Source organism: Sturnira hondurensis, unplaced genomic scaffold (genome assembly GCF_014824575.4).
Source record: "Sturnira hondurensis isolate 20B ecotype Veracruz unplaced genomic scaffold, ASM1482457v3 Scaffold0024842, whole genome shotgun sequence".
Taxonomy (NCBI): domain Eukaryota; kingdom Metazoa; phylum Chordata; class Mammalia; order Chiroptera; family Phyllostomidae; genus Sturnira; species Sturnira hondurensis.
This window is the reverse complement of record NW_028097473.1, coordinates 7,159-21,394: the sequence shown is the minus strand read 5'-3', so window position 1 is coordinate 21,394 and position 14,236 is coordinate 7,159. Positions and strand designations below refer to the sequence as shown.

Genomic DNA, 14,236 nt, shown 5'->3' with positions numbered 1-14,236 from the left:
GACTTTGCAGATATAATGAAATTTACCAATTCTTAAAACAGGAAAATTGTTTTGGATTATCTCAGTGAGTCCAATGTGGTCACATGAACCCTTAAAAGTATTAGATGGGCCCTGGCTGGTGTAGCTCAGTGGATTCAGCGCGGGCCTGTGAAGCAGGGGGTTGCTGGTTCGATTCCCGGTCGGGGCACACACCTGGGTTGCGGGCCAGGTCCCCAGTGGGGGACACATGAGAGGCAGCCACGCATTGATGTTTCTCTCCCACTCTTTCTCCTTCCTGTCCCCTCTCTCTAAAAGTAAATAAATAAAATATTAAAAAAAGTATTAGATGGGGAGTCAGAGAGAGTCAAAGCAGGAGAAGGATTTGATGCACTGTGGCTTGGAGATGGAGAAGACCACATGTTAAGGAAATGGGGACTTCGGTCCTCCAACTGCATGGAACTAAATTCTGACAACAACTTGAATTAGTTTGGAAGTGCATTCTTTCCCAGAGCATCTAAAAAGAAATGCAGCCCTGGTCGGGTAGCTGGATTGGTTAGGGCATTGCCCCAGACATGCCAAGGTTGTGGGTTAGATTCCCCATCAGGGTACATACATACAGGAATCAACAAATGAATGCATAAATAAGTGGAGCAACAAATCGATGTTTTTTCTCTCTCTCTCTCTCTCCTTTCCTTCCTCTCTCTCTCTAAAATCAATGAATTTAAAAAATTACAAAAAATAAATTGAATGCAGATACTTTTATTTTACCTGCATGAGACCCTGAACAAAGAATACAGCCATGCAGTGCCACACTTCTGACCCATATAAACTGTAATAATAAATTTGTGGTGTTTTAAGCTGATAAGTTTGTAGTAATTTGTTATGGCAGAAATAGAAAAGTAATACAACTTCCGCTAAGATGGAGGCATAGGTGGAAACACTGTGCCTTCTCCCACAACCAAGTTTGGATACAACAAAAGTTTTGGAGAACTAAGACATACCCAGAGACCAGAAAACGGAATTATACAGAAGTCTGACAGCTACGAACCGTTCAATAAGGACGGTAAGAGGTGGAGCCAGCAGCGGAGCTGGATCGGGCAGGACAGAACTAGGAGCGCAGGCAGCCCAGAACTAGTCGGGGTGCGGAACAGACTGACCAAGGTCGCACATTCGCTCGCAGTAAGACGGACCACGCAGGCCCCAGGGGATGAACCCAGTGGTGGAGGGCTGACAGCGGTGGCACACTCGCATGCCGTGGAGCGAGGCGCGTGGGCCTGGTGACGGTGGTGGCTGCGGTGCTGGTGGGGGTTGCGGCAGCAGGCGGCAGAGGGAAGCCATTGCCCCTCTTTGACCCCGCCCCCACATACAATGTCACAACCCAGTGACTGAGTTGCCCTGCTCTGGTGAAAACCTAGGGCTCCGATCCTGCTACTTAACAGGCACAAACAGCCCAAAAGATGGTGCAAGAACTCAAAGTCCCAGAGCCAATAACTCTAAGCGACCAACAGATTGCCAGCCTCTCAGAAGCCCAATTTAAGACACTATTTATCAGGATGTTCACAGAATTGGTAGAGTACAGTCACAAATTAGAGGAACATATGAAGGCTAAACTAATTGAAATGAAGGGAGATGTCCAGGAAACCAATAGCGATGGAAAGGAAACTGGGACTCAAATCAATGGAATGGACCAGAAGGAAGAACAAAACATACGACCAGAAAGGAATGAAGAAATGAGAATTCAAAAAAATAAGGAGAGGCTTAGGAACCTCCAGGACATCTTTAAATGTTCCAACATCCGGATTATAGGGGTACCAGAAGGGGGAAGGAAACAGCCACGAGTGGAAAACTTATCTGAACAAATAATAAAGNCTTTCATTTAGAATGGAAGGACAGATAAAGTGCTTCTCAGATAAGGTCAAGTTCAAGGAGTTCATCATCACCAAGCCCTTATTATATGAAATGCTAAAGGGACTTATATAAGAAAGAGATGATGAAAAATATGAACAGTGAAAGGACAGCAAACACACAGTTATTAACAACCACACCTAAAACAAAAGCAAACCAAGAGGACAGCTAGATCAGGAGTGGAACCATAGAAATGAAGAACACATGGAGGGTTAGAAACAGGGGGGTGGGAGGAGGAGAAGGGGGGAGAAGGCACAGAAAATAGCATAGATGGTAGGTAGAAAATAGATAGGGGGGAGGGTGAGAATAGTGGGGGAAATATAGAACCTAAAGAAATTGAGACACGTGGTTATATACTAAGGGGGGGAGAATAGTGGGGGAGGGAGTGTGCAGGTGGAGGGGAATGAAGGGGGGGAATAGAACAATTGTAATGGTATAATCAATAAAATATATTTAAAAAATTTTAAAAAAAGAAAAGTAATACAAGTTCTTTTCCCTTTGTAATTAATATGTAACTGGGTGGGGTACTTTGAGATCATGTGAATATACTGTGTCCCAACACTTTATCTATTGATTATCCTTGTCTGAATCAGTTATTTGGTGACTACAAGATGGTGATTTTATAATTCTAGCAGTTGCTGTAGATTTATTAGCTGGCATTCTTTTATAGAGAACAGCTTTCCTTGCCTTTTAAAATTATCACTATGAGCATATGAATTATTTTATTTTTATTTTCTGATTGTTCATACACATTTGTTCTACTGATTTTATTTTTGCAGAATGACTAAACATTTTTATTTATTTATTTATTTATTTATTCCACATCTGAGGACATTTTTTTCATTGCTTTTAGTAAGAGAGGAAGGGGAGAGAAAGACATCCGTGTAAGAGAGAAACATCTATTTGTTGCCCCTCATAGGTTCCCTGACTGGGGATTGAACCCTCAAGCTAGGTATGTGCCCTGACCAGGAATCAAAGCTAAGACCTTTCAGTGTACGGGACAATGCCTCAACTAACTGAGCCCCATAGACCACAGCAACATTTACATTTTCAAAATGAACAACCTTTTTTATCTTTAATACATTCTAGTAGTAATTTGAAAAATATTTGATCATGAAAAAAGGAGAATGTACAATTATATGATAATTTAATATATGCTGTATAAGGGTGGGCAGAAGTAGATTTGCGGTTGTGAGCATGCAAAACACAGTTTATTCTTGTGTTATCAATTATTGTATTATTTATTTGTATTACAACTGTAGACCTACTTTTGCCAACCCCTGTATATACATATACATAAACAAAGACCATTAACAGAATACGCAAAAACGCATAGTTGGTTTGTTAGGAATTATGGGTTACTTTTCTGCAAGCTTGCATTACTGCTAAGTTGTTTGATAATAAAAACGAAGAATTCAATTTGTCAATTAATGTAATAACTGAGTCAATCACCTACTCTAAGAAACCAAACCCTCATCATGTATACAAATTTATTATTCTGAATATGAGCAAACTTTTTCTTGAATACTTCCCATGTGCCAGGCAGGAGAAATTGACTTCACGACCTCATCAAGCATCACAACAACCTTGTGAAATGTGTATATTATATCCAGAAACTGAAGCTCAGAGATGTTGTAAAATTTGCTCCAGGCCACAGTTGTCTGAGCTGGCAATTTAACCTAGGTGGAACTCCAAACACTGCACTCCAAACCGCTATGTGCTGGTAATACTGTTTCCAATGATACTCTGTGTGTTTTCTTGCCCTAGCTAGATTTTTAAGAGTAGGAGGGCAAGGATTTTATTTTATATTTCCTTTGGAGTCTCTTCACTGCTACACCAGCTGTTAGACACAGAGTCAGTGCTCAGTAAATATTTGAGGAATGCCAAAATGGAGTTGTAGGTAGCTGAACATACCAATTAATTTGAAGATGATTTAGATTTTGGATCAATTTCACGAGTGACATATTCATAATGGATTATTTTATTTTTTATTTTATTGTCGTTCAAGTACAGTTATCTGTCTCCCCCACCACCACTCCCACCCACCCCAGCCATCCCCACTTTCCTACCCTGTTTCCACCCCTCCTTGGCTTTGTCCTTGTGTCTTTTGTACAGGTTTCTGAAATCCCTTCCCCCTTCCCCCATTATCCCCTCCCCCCTCCATAATGGATTATTTAAAGGAAACAAGGATGCTTGGGTGTATCCTTACCCCCTGAGATGTTTTGCTGGGGAAGAAACACTCCTTCACAACCCTTGTGGCTCCATTATGACAAAGAACTGATTGGGCTGGATGGGACTATGGTTTGACACCAGGTGTGATCATTTTTTTTGATTCTTCACTTCCTCTACTGTGTTCCAGAAACTCCTAGCCTAAAAAGTCCTGTCTCCAAGCTGGTGCTTCTACCTGTTTGGCTTTGCCTGTGGCCATACCTCCTCTTCTCCCGCTTTTAAATGAGGTATGGCACTTTTCTGAGGCCAGCATTTAAGTCAGCCCGGCCAGGTTTCATCAGGGAGGTGGTGAACAAATTATTTATAGCGTAATGTCAAGCAAGTCATACCTCTGAGCCTCAGTTTACTTGTCAGTAAAATGGAATTAAATGAGTTCTCTCCTTCCTCCAATATTTTAATATTGTCAGAATTTCATATTTAAGAGTTTAACATTTTAGAGGTAGCTGGAGATACACTATGGCGAGACTGGGGCCTGGAAACCTAGATAGGATTAGTTATGCATACAGGTGGTGGTTGAAAATATCAGCTTCCATTCTCTTGCAGACTATTAAAACACCCACATAATCAACTATACATTAATAATAATTTTAAAAAAGAAACACCTACAGTTGAGGGTGAGAGCTGAGGGGTCGGTGCCAGATGGTTGTCCATAATCTGGTCCTTGGGAAAAATTTTAGGGGTGCGGGAACGTCGTGTAGATACTAGAGCTAAGGAAGACAGAGGGAGAGAGAGTTGGAGACTGCGGTGTTGTTTCCCCTCCACCTCTATCCCCTCCCCCACCCCGCCAATCACTGATTCCGACTATCAAGGCACAAAGGTAGAAAACCCCAGGGGGTCTCTGCCCTGGAAGCCTCTCATTGTCCTGCTTGGAGGTAAGCGAGGAGGAAAGGCTGCCCTCCCCCATTTCTCTCTCCTGGCCATGCTGGTCTTGCTGTTTGCAAGTGGGAAACAGTCTCAGGCCCCACGCAATCCTTTTTGCATAGCGGAGGACTGTGTGTGCGTGCGTGTTTGTGTGTGTGTGTTGTGTGTAGGGAGGAGGGTTGGGGGCGGGATTCCATGACGTTACCGGCCCCGCCTCTGGGTGTATATAAGGGGCGCTTGGCGCGCGACGACCCCAAGCAGCAGCTTTGAAGCCTGCGCTAGCGAACTCGGCATCTCCAAACCAACTCAGCTTAACTCAGCCTCGCTGAAGCTGACCCAAGACTAACCGCTCCCTGGTAAGCCTTGGGGGGGGGGCAAACACGTGCGTCGGAGGGGGACGGCGAGGGTCCAGACATGCCTAGGATTCTCTGCAACCATGGCTTGCAGTTGCATCAATGCGGCCGTGACCTGTTGCTGGCGAGACCGAGACCCCGGCCCCGGGACCCAAGGCTCTCATCTCCACCTCAGCCCCAGACTGTTTCTAGATGGGGGCATAAGAATCTGGGAGCTGAGTCGGGGGCCCTAGTGCGGAGCCCCTTTTCTCTGGTGTGAGCAATTTCGGGCTGCCCGTGACCCCCTCTCCAAGGCGCATCTCCAAATCTTTAGATGTGGAAGCCCCGCCCCACTGTTGATGCTTGCTGGTCTGGCTAGGCGGGCGGGAGGAAATGGGGGAACATTTGCTTACTCCCCTGATCCGTGGCCACGCAGTTCTGCGGTGTGGGCTTGGTAAGGAGGGATGGATTGAGGCTCTGCTCACTTTTGATATGCAGCCCAGGTCATTTCCTCCTGCCTCCGGGCTGTGTGGGAACCACACCTACTGAGTGGCCCTGTGGGGGGAGAAAGAGAAGGATCGTAGGTATTGAGCTTCTTCCCCGAATTGCTGCCCCTCCTGAGTCAAGATCTGTTTAATTCTCAAGAATCTACAGGCCAGGAGACAGACATATTGAGCTTCATGGTTTCTAGGTTGGGGTCTAGGATAAACCCCGTAGTTTCCCCACCAGAGAAATAGGAGGCTAATGTTGAGGAGCATCTACAAGGTGCCAGGCCTTGTAGATGCTTAGTATAAGGAGCTTTCATATACCTTTTCTGAAATTAGCCCTTTCACAGACTTGTGAGGTATTATTCCACCTGTGTGGGAAGAAACTGAGGATAGAGAAGTGACTTGCCTTTGTTTCTTCGATAGCTTCCTCCCCATCCCCCCCGCCCCAGCACCTGTGCTTGGTGGAGTGGCTATTGTAATTCATTCCTAAAGCCTGGGACATTGAGCCCTACTTAAGAGCTTTCGTCTTGTTTTTCACCAGATCCTAGCATCCTCTTCAATCCCAGCTAGAATGCCATTGCAGAAACTTCGCAGATTTGGTCATAAACTGGCACGCAGACGTACACTGGAGCCAGACATGGCTGAGACTCGCCTTTCCAGATGCCTGAGCACTCTGGATTTAGTGGCCCTGGGTGTGGGCAGCACATTGGGTGCAGGCGTGTATGTCCTGGCTGGCGAGGTGGCCAAAGATAAAGCAGGACCATCCATTGTGATCTGCTTTTTGGTGGCCGCTCTATCTTCTGTGTTGGCTGGGCTGTGCTATGCAGAGTTTGGTGCTCGGGTTCCCCGGTCTGGTTCTGCATATCTCTACAGCTATGTCACTGTGGGTGAACTCTGGGCCTTCACCACTGGCTGGAACCTCATCCTCTCCTATGTCATCGGTGAGATGTTGGGGCAGGGAGGAAACTGCACAGCCAATGAAGGGACTTTCGAGTCAGGAAGTCTGGGTGGAATGGCGAAGTCACTCACAGGAACACTCTAAATGTGTGTGTTTGCTAGTGGGCTGGGAGGGTTCAAGGTGTGGAGAAATTGTGTGTTCTACTTAACTTTCACCTGGTTTTCTTAGATTGACTAGTTTTGTTTTTTAAAAAGTAAGTGCAGGTGAAAACTGCAGGGATTCTTGTGGGACTGCTATGGGGGAGGGAGGGGAGGGAGGAGGAAACTTGACCCCATGTTTCTCTCTCTGCTCCACTAGGTACCGCCAGTGTGGCCCGGGCCTGGAGCTTAGCTTTTGATAACCTGATCGGGAATCGTATCTCTCAGACTCTGCAGGGGAGCATCTCACTGCATTTTCCCTATGTCCTCGCACAGTATCCAGACTTTTTTGCTTTGGGCCTTGTGTTGTTGCTCACTGGTGAGGACGGCTGACCGGGACAATGATGGGGGTGGGGCTCGGAGGGACTAAGCCTGAGAAGGGCTTGGGCGGAGGTGAGAATGGTCTGAAAAAAGATGCTGGGAGGGAGCAGTCTGCCCCTAGAGGGGAGGGAACAAAGCGTGGACTGAGGACTTTCCTAGAGAATTCTGAATGCTTCTTTCCCACAGGATTGCTGGCTCTGGGGGCTAGTGAGTCGGCCTTCGTTACCAAAGTGTTTACAGGGGTGAACCTTTTGGTTCTTGGTTTCGTCATCATCTCTGGCTTCATTAAAGGGGACCTGCACAACTGGAAGCTCACAGAAGACGACTATGACTTCATGAGTGGACTTAATAATACTCGCAGGTTAGAAGATTTCATCCTCAGGAGATGCAGAGCTGGGAACATGGTAGGGGGAGCAGGGGGCATCCATGCTAAGGGATTCTGGGTTGGGAGCAGGAGGAGTGGGAGCCTAGGCCTTGCAGACCTAAGTAGTTTGGCACCAGGGAAAAGGTAACAGAGTTGGCTGGACACCCTTACGTTTTCCATCCTTTCTTCTACTTTAGCTTGGGCCCTCTGGGCTCTGGAGGATTTGTGCCTTTCGGCATCGAGGGGATTCTCCGTGGAGCAGCTACCTGTTTTTATGCCTTTGTTGGTTTTGACTGTATTGCTACCACTGGTAACAGGGCCATTCCCTTCTCTTTGGGGCTGGGGCTGAGGCTGAGGCTGGGGCACAGTGTGTGCTCAGGCTGCCTGCAGATTCGGGGAGGTGGAGGACTGAGCCTGCTTTACTGATTCAGAACATTGTGCCCCTTCCTGCAGGGGAAGAGGCCAAGAATCCCGAGCGTTCCATCCCCCTGGGCATTGTGATCTCACTGTCCGTCTGCTTTTTGGCGTATTTTGGTGTTTCTTCAGCGCTCACTCTAATGATGCCTTACTATCAGCTTCAGCCTGAGAGTCCCTTGCCTGAGGCATTTCTCCATGTTGGATGGGCCCCTGCCCGCTACGTTGTGGCTATTGGATCCCTCTGTGCCCTTTCTACCAGGTCAGTGTCAAATGTGTGTCGTCCTCTGCTGTCAGTTTCAGGTTATAGCATTCAGTACAACAGAATACCCCTTAAAAGGGCCATGAGGGGAAGGTGGATACTCCTTAACCTCACAGGCTTGGAGAGAGAAATGGCATCCAACTCATGCCACTCTGGACATTCTTCTCTCCAGCCTCTTGGGCTCTATGTTTCCCATGCCTCGGGTGATCTATGCAATGGCGGAAGATGGTCTCCTGTTCCGTTTCCTTGCTCGGATCCACAGCAGCACACGCACCCCCATTGTAGCCACTGTGGTCTCTGGCATTATTGCAGGTGAAAAATCGTTTTTGCCTTTCCCCTAGTTGTTTCACTAACTTTCTTAACTTTGCTCTTCTCTTTTTTCATGTTTTTGGTTTCTGCCCATTGATTTCAGCATTAATGGCATTCCTCTTTGAGCTCACCGATCTTGTGGACCTCATGTCAATTGGGACCCTGCTTGCTTACTCCCTGGTGTCTATTTGTGTTCTCATTCTCAGGTGAGATTCTTTTCCTGGACATACTGAGATTTGGGTTCTTAGTCTTGGAGGGACAATGATGGGGATCTGCTTCTCTTCCTCCTCTGCCTTCATCACCCTGACTCTCTTTGAGGAATATGGAGAACCCTAACCCCACCTGCCAAAAAGAGCTGCTGCCCTTCGTGGTGACTGGGAAGATTAAGCTGCCGAGAGATTTTAAAATGATCAAGATCTGTTCTTCTTTTCCTTGCCTCAGGTATCAACCTGGCCAGGAGACGAGAATTGAGGAAGATGAAATGGAGTTGCAGGAGGAGATGACACATGAAACCCAAAAGCTGACCTTAGAGGCACTATTTTGTCCACACCACTCCATGCCCAGTCCTCTCTCAGGCCAAGTTGTCTATGTTTGTTCCTCCCTGCTAGGTGAGCAGTGGGATTTTCCTCTGGGGTGGGGGGGAGGGCGGCTGGGGTCAGCAGGATATAGGGAGAAGTGGGTGGCATTTGGTGGCTGGGGAAGAACTAGAGGGGGGGGTGACTCACCTTGGAATGGGGTGCCTAATGTCTTCATGTGTTTGTCTCAAGAGTTGGTTTTGGTGTTTCTCACTTTGATTCTTGAAGCTATGTTGCTGAGTGTCCTTTGCCTGGTGTTGGCCCAGTGGTCAGTTCCGCTGTTTTCTGGAGATCCAGTGTGGATTGCAGCGGTTGTGCTGCTGCTGCTGCTCGTTATTGGGATCACTGGGGTCATCTGGAGACAACCACAGAGCTCCACTCCCCTTCACTTTAAGGTAAACGACCTCTCTCTTTACCCCTACCAACCCATCTTGAAAGAAAATAGGCTTTGGGTACCTTGCAGTCTAATAAGGTTCATAGGCATTCTTTAATTGGACAAGAAAGGAAAGCTACAGGAGATACCTAGACCAAAGACTTCTTCGCTGACCTTCCTTAGTTCCTTTTCAGTTTCATTTTCTCAAATTCTGAGTATTATTTTTTTAAGATTTTATTTATTTATTTTTAGAGAGAGGGGAATGGAGGGGAGAAAGAGAGGAAGAGAAACATCAATGTGTGGTTGCCTCTTGCACGCCCCCTGCTGGGGACCTGGCTCACAACCCAGGCATGTGCCCTGACTGGCAATTGAACCAGCAACCTTTCAGTTTGCAGGCTGCACTTGATCCACTGAGCCACACCAGCCAGGGCAAATTCTGAGTATTCTTACAGCCCTGTATGAGGTACTGAGTGGGCACTGAAATACACAATTGGGTAGGAGTTGGACTCTCCCACTCCTGGCCTGAGTAGGTTCAGGTTAGGGATCTCTTTGTAGGTCAACTTGTGGTATGTACAAAAAAAAAAGGGTTTTGCTTTGTTCCCAGGTACCTGCTTTGCCTCTTCTCCCACTGATGAGCATCTTTGTGAACATTTACCTCATGATGCAGATGACAGCTGGCACCTGGGCCCGATTTGGAGTCTGGATGGTGATTGGTAGGTATCCACTTGGGAAAAGTAGGCCTCTTGGGTATCCCATCCTGACTCCTTTTCCTCTTGGTCTCATACAGGGTGCCTATTAAGCCTTCACAGGTCGCTATTTACTTACCTCACAGTTGCCTTTCCACACTAGGGTTTGCTATCTACTTCGGCTATGGAATCCAGCACAGCCTGGAACAGATTAAGAGTGACGAACCGCCACTCAAGTCTAGGACCCGAACTGTAGACTTTGATCTCAGCGGTACCTGAATGCTGTCTGGTGTCCCTACATAATAATGGAGGGAACTCCTGACTACACGGGAGCTAGGCCTCCAATGGGGTGTTGGTGGGGGAACACTAATAGAGCTCTGCTTAGAGTGAAGGATGTGTCTTTGCTGTTTCTCTTCTCCTTTTTGTAACTCATCTACTTTTTAATTTCATCTGTAGCTGCTTATTGGCTTTTCAAGAATATTAAAAGGATCTAGGAAAAGAAATTATGTCTTGTTTTTTTTTTTTTTGCTTGCTAGAGATGATGTGAAGCCTGTTCAGTGTGGAAAGCTTCAGATGAGCGTACTTTGTTTGCTCCAGTCACCACATAAGTATCTGTTGTGCCTGCGTGTGTTTCTTGTTGGATCAGGGTTTGAGGAGAGTGGTGTAAGCTGCCATCCAGTCTAGTCACACTTTAAAGGACTGATCTTGACATGTGTTTACCCCTTGCTATACCAAAGGTAAGGTTCTGAATAAGTAACAGAGCAACACTCATCTCCGGGGTTTGGGCTGGACTCTGATCTCAGTATTGCGGCATTTGTCAGGGCCCACGGGGAGATGACTGTGTTTTGTTCTGTCCCTTCTAGTTGGACCAGTCCCGGGCTCCTGTGCCTGCCTGAGCAACAGAAATTTTGACTGGGGGTTTGGCACCACTGGAGAAAGTGGACAATTGGTAGGGGTTGGTGTAAAGGGTTACGAATGTGTATAGACTCTGATTGCTACAGAAGTAGTAAGGGAATGGAGAGGTCAGAGATCTGCTCAGTCCAAACACTCATTCTATTCAACAAACATGCCACTCTCTTACAAAATAACCAGGTCCTGTGCTGGGTGCTGGGAATACAAGGGTGAATAAAATATCCCTGGCCTCAAAGAATTCAGTCCAGTGTGAGAAACAAGCAGGTCAACAGAACACAGTATGATTTATAGCAGGGCAGAGATAAGTGCTGAGTGCTGCAGGAGCACAAAGGACATGCTTGAGCTGAATCTTGAATCCAAATTCATGAAGTAGACCGAGGGGAGGGCTTCTCTGTCCGTGAAAAGTGTGCCCCAAACAATGGAAGTGTGAAAAAGCACATTGTTGTAATACCCTAGTTGGGTGTCTGAGTTGGTTGGAGTGTAGTCCCATACACCAAAAAGGTTGCTGGTTCAATCCCCAGTCAGGGCACAGACCTAGGTTGTGAGTTCAGTTCCTGCCCAGGACTAGTATGGGAGGTGACCAATCTGATATTTCTCTTCCACATTAATGTTTCTAAAATCAATTGGAACATATCCTTGGGTAAGGATATTTTTAAAAATCATACTGTATTTGAGGAGATAGCATATAGCTTAGTGTGACTGAACGGTAGCACATACAGGTTGTGAATAGTAACAGATCATGTGAATGGCCTTGTATACGCTACTAAGAAATTATTTTGAAAAGGAGTGTGTGTGTATTAGAGTGAAGGGAGGAGTCACTGAAGGATTCCAAGTTTCTTAGTCTGCCTGCAGAGAGGATGGATTGGAAGAGGGTGGAGGAAGCTAGAGCAGTGAAATAATAGCTACCATTTATTGAGTATTATATACCCGATATTGTACATATAATCTCACTTAGTTCTCGGCAATAACCCTGTGAAACATGATAATTGGGCACTAAAACATGATGTCATGATAATTATCTTTTACAGTGGAGGGAACAGGTTGTGGGTAAGAAGTACATTCTGGGTCACATAACATGGAATGGTCAGGGCCAGGATATAAACCCCAGTTCTATCTGGCTGCAGCTTGTTCTCTTTAACCACAGAGTGACATTGCTCAGTAGTCCTTAGGAGGGCGCTGCAGTCATTTGGGCAAAGTATTTCAGGGTTTTGGGTCAGTCGCATATACGCAGTAAGAAAGAAATGGATGATTTAGAAGATTTTTAGGTGAGTGATCAAATTATTAGCCAAGATAGAGCGCATAAGAGGAAGAGCATATTTGTAACTTTTTAAAAAGATTTTTTAGCCCTGGGTGGTGTAGCTCAGTGGATTGAGCGCAGGCCTGTGAACCAGACAACCTCTGTTCGATTCCCAGTCAGGGCACATGCCTGGGTTGCAGGCCAGTTTCCAGCAGGGGACCCAGGAGAGGCAACCGTACATTGATATTTCTCTCCCTCTCTCCTTCCCTTCCCCTCTAAAGACAAGTAAATAAAATCTTAAAAAAAGATTTTTTATTTTTAGAGAGGGGAAGGGAGGGAGAAAGGGAAAGAAAAAAGAAACATCCATGTGGAGCTGCCTCTCATGCGCCCCCTACTGGGGACCTGGCCTGCAAACCAGGCATGTGCCCTGACTGGAAATCAAACTGGCGACCCTTTCTTTGGTTTGCAGACCTGTGCTCAATCCAGTGAGTTATTCAAGCCAGGGCAGGAAGGGCATATTTAGGGAAAGATGAATTTGGTTCCAGATATGCTGACTTCATAAACACACCTGAGTTTACCCTACATATTGGTGATAATCACCAACTGGAACTTAGAGCCAGTCTAAAGATCTGGGCTAGGGTTAGGTTTTGGAGTCATCAACTCAGATAACCTATATGTATGTGATAGAAGATGTGTGAGAGCCTAAAGCCTGCCTTGGAGCAAAACAAAATGAGTACAAATTATATAATTTCCTTTATACAAAGAGAACTTAGTAAGGAAGAAATGAATATCTGATAGAAAAAGGGAGTAAAGGATGTAAAATAGTTTTCAGGAAAAGAATATAAAATGCTGACAAGTGTAAGAAAAATACTCAACCTCACACATTAAAGAAATGCAAATCAGAACCATGAGATCTCAGTTCTTTATAGACTGGAAAAACAAATTTCAAAGACTAGGCATGGGCAAAAGTAGGGGTGAACAGGCAGGCTTATGCATGATGGGGATATATGTTCTGATAACTTGTGGAGAGTAATTTGATGACCCAAGAATTACAAACATTACTTTTGAACTGACAATTTCACTTATAGCACTTTTGGGAAAAAAAAAATCTCAATATCAGGCCCTGGCTGGTGTAATTCAGTGGACTGAGCACCAGCCAGACTGCAAAGCAAAGGGTCACTGGTTTGATTACCAGTCAGGGCGCAAGCCTGGGTTGCAGGCCAGGTCCCTGATAGGAGACATGTGAGTCAATCACACATTGATGTTTCCCTTCCCCTCTCTCTAAAAATAAAATCTCAGTATCAGTATCTACTGAGACATTATAATCTCATAAAACTTGGAAGCTACTTAATGGACATCATCGAGGAAGTAGTTAAATAAGTTACAATACATTGATTCATTGGAATATTTATACAGCTTTAAAAAAAACTAAATGGACTTAATATGTGCCAAGAAGTAATATGGAAAGATCTGAAAGACACACTTAACTAGAAACAACAAAATGGAATCAAAACCCCGAGGTACAAAACACTTGTGTGGAAGAACAAAAAGAGGATGTATTCACTTGGGTTTTTTTTTTTCTGCAAAAAAAATTAGACAAATTGTTAGTCTCTGGTTTCTCTTCTGTACTTTTTCAGTTTTTTTAAAGCAGGTACAAACTTTATTTTTTTCAAGAGTAGAATATTGGGGGAATAATAAAGGATAGAGAAGGCAGACTGCAGGAGATGGAGAAGGAATGAATGAAGAGAGTGACATGGAAGTCCAGGGAGGAAAGAACTTTTCTGATACAGTCAATGCCCAGCGCTGCATGGAGAGCCAGGTTACATGAAATAGGGCAGAAAAGGGCTCATTGGTTTTGTCAGGTAATAGGTAATTTCGAAAGCAGTTTTGGTTA

General features: G+C 45.4%; 1 protein-coding gene across 1 annotated transcript; it reads left to right on the top strand.

The window, feature by feature from the left end:
• The first annotated feature begins 5,244 nt into the window (after positions 1–5,244).
• On the top strand, positions 5,245–10,655 carry SLC7A3 (solute carrier family 7 member 3). Its single transcript, XM_037038944.1, has 12 exons — positions 5,245–5,330; positions 6,336–6,735; positions 7,050–7,208; positions 7,397–7,571; positions 7,772–7,884; positions 8,028–8,250; positions 8,423–8,562; positions 8,663–8,765; positions 9,001–9,167; positions 9,363–9,529; positions 10,112–10,220; positions 10,357–10,655. Exons 2-12 carry the CDS (start codon positions 6,366–6,368, stop codon positions 10,470–10,472), a joined length of 1,842 nt encoding a protein of 613 aa, XP_036894839.1. The 5' UTR covers positions 5,245–5,330; positions 6,336–6,365; the 3' UTR covers positions 10,473–10,655.
• Positions 10,656–14,236: the final 3,581 nt, after the last annotated feature.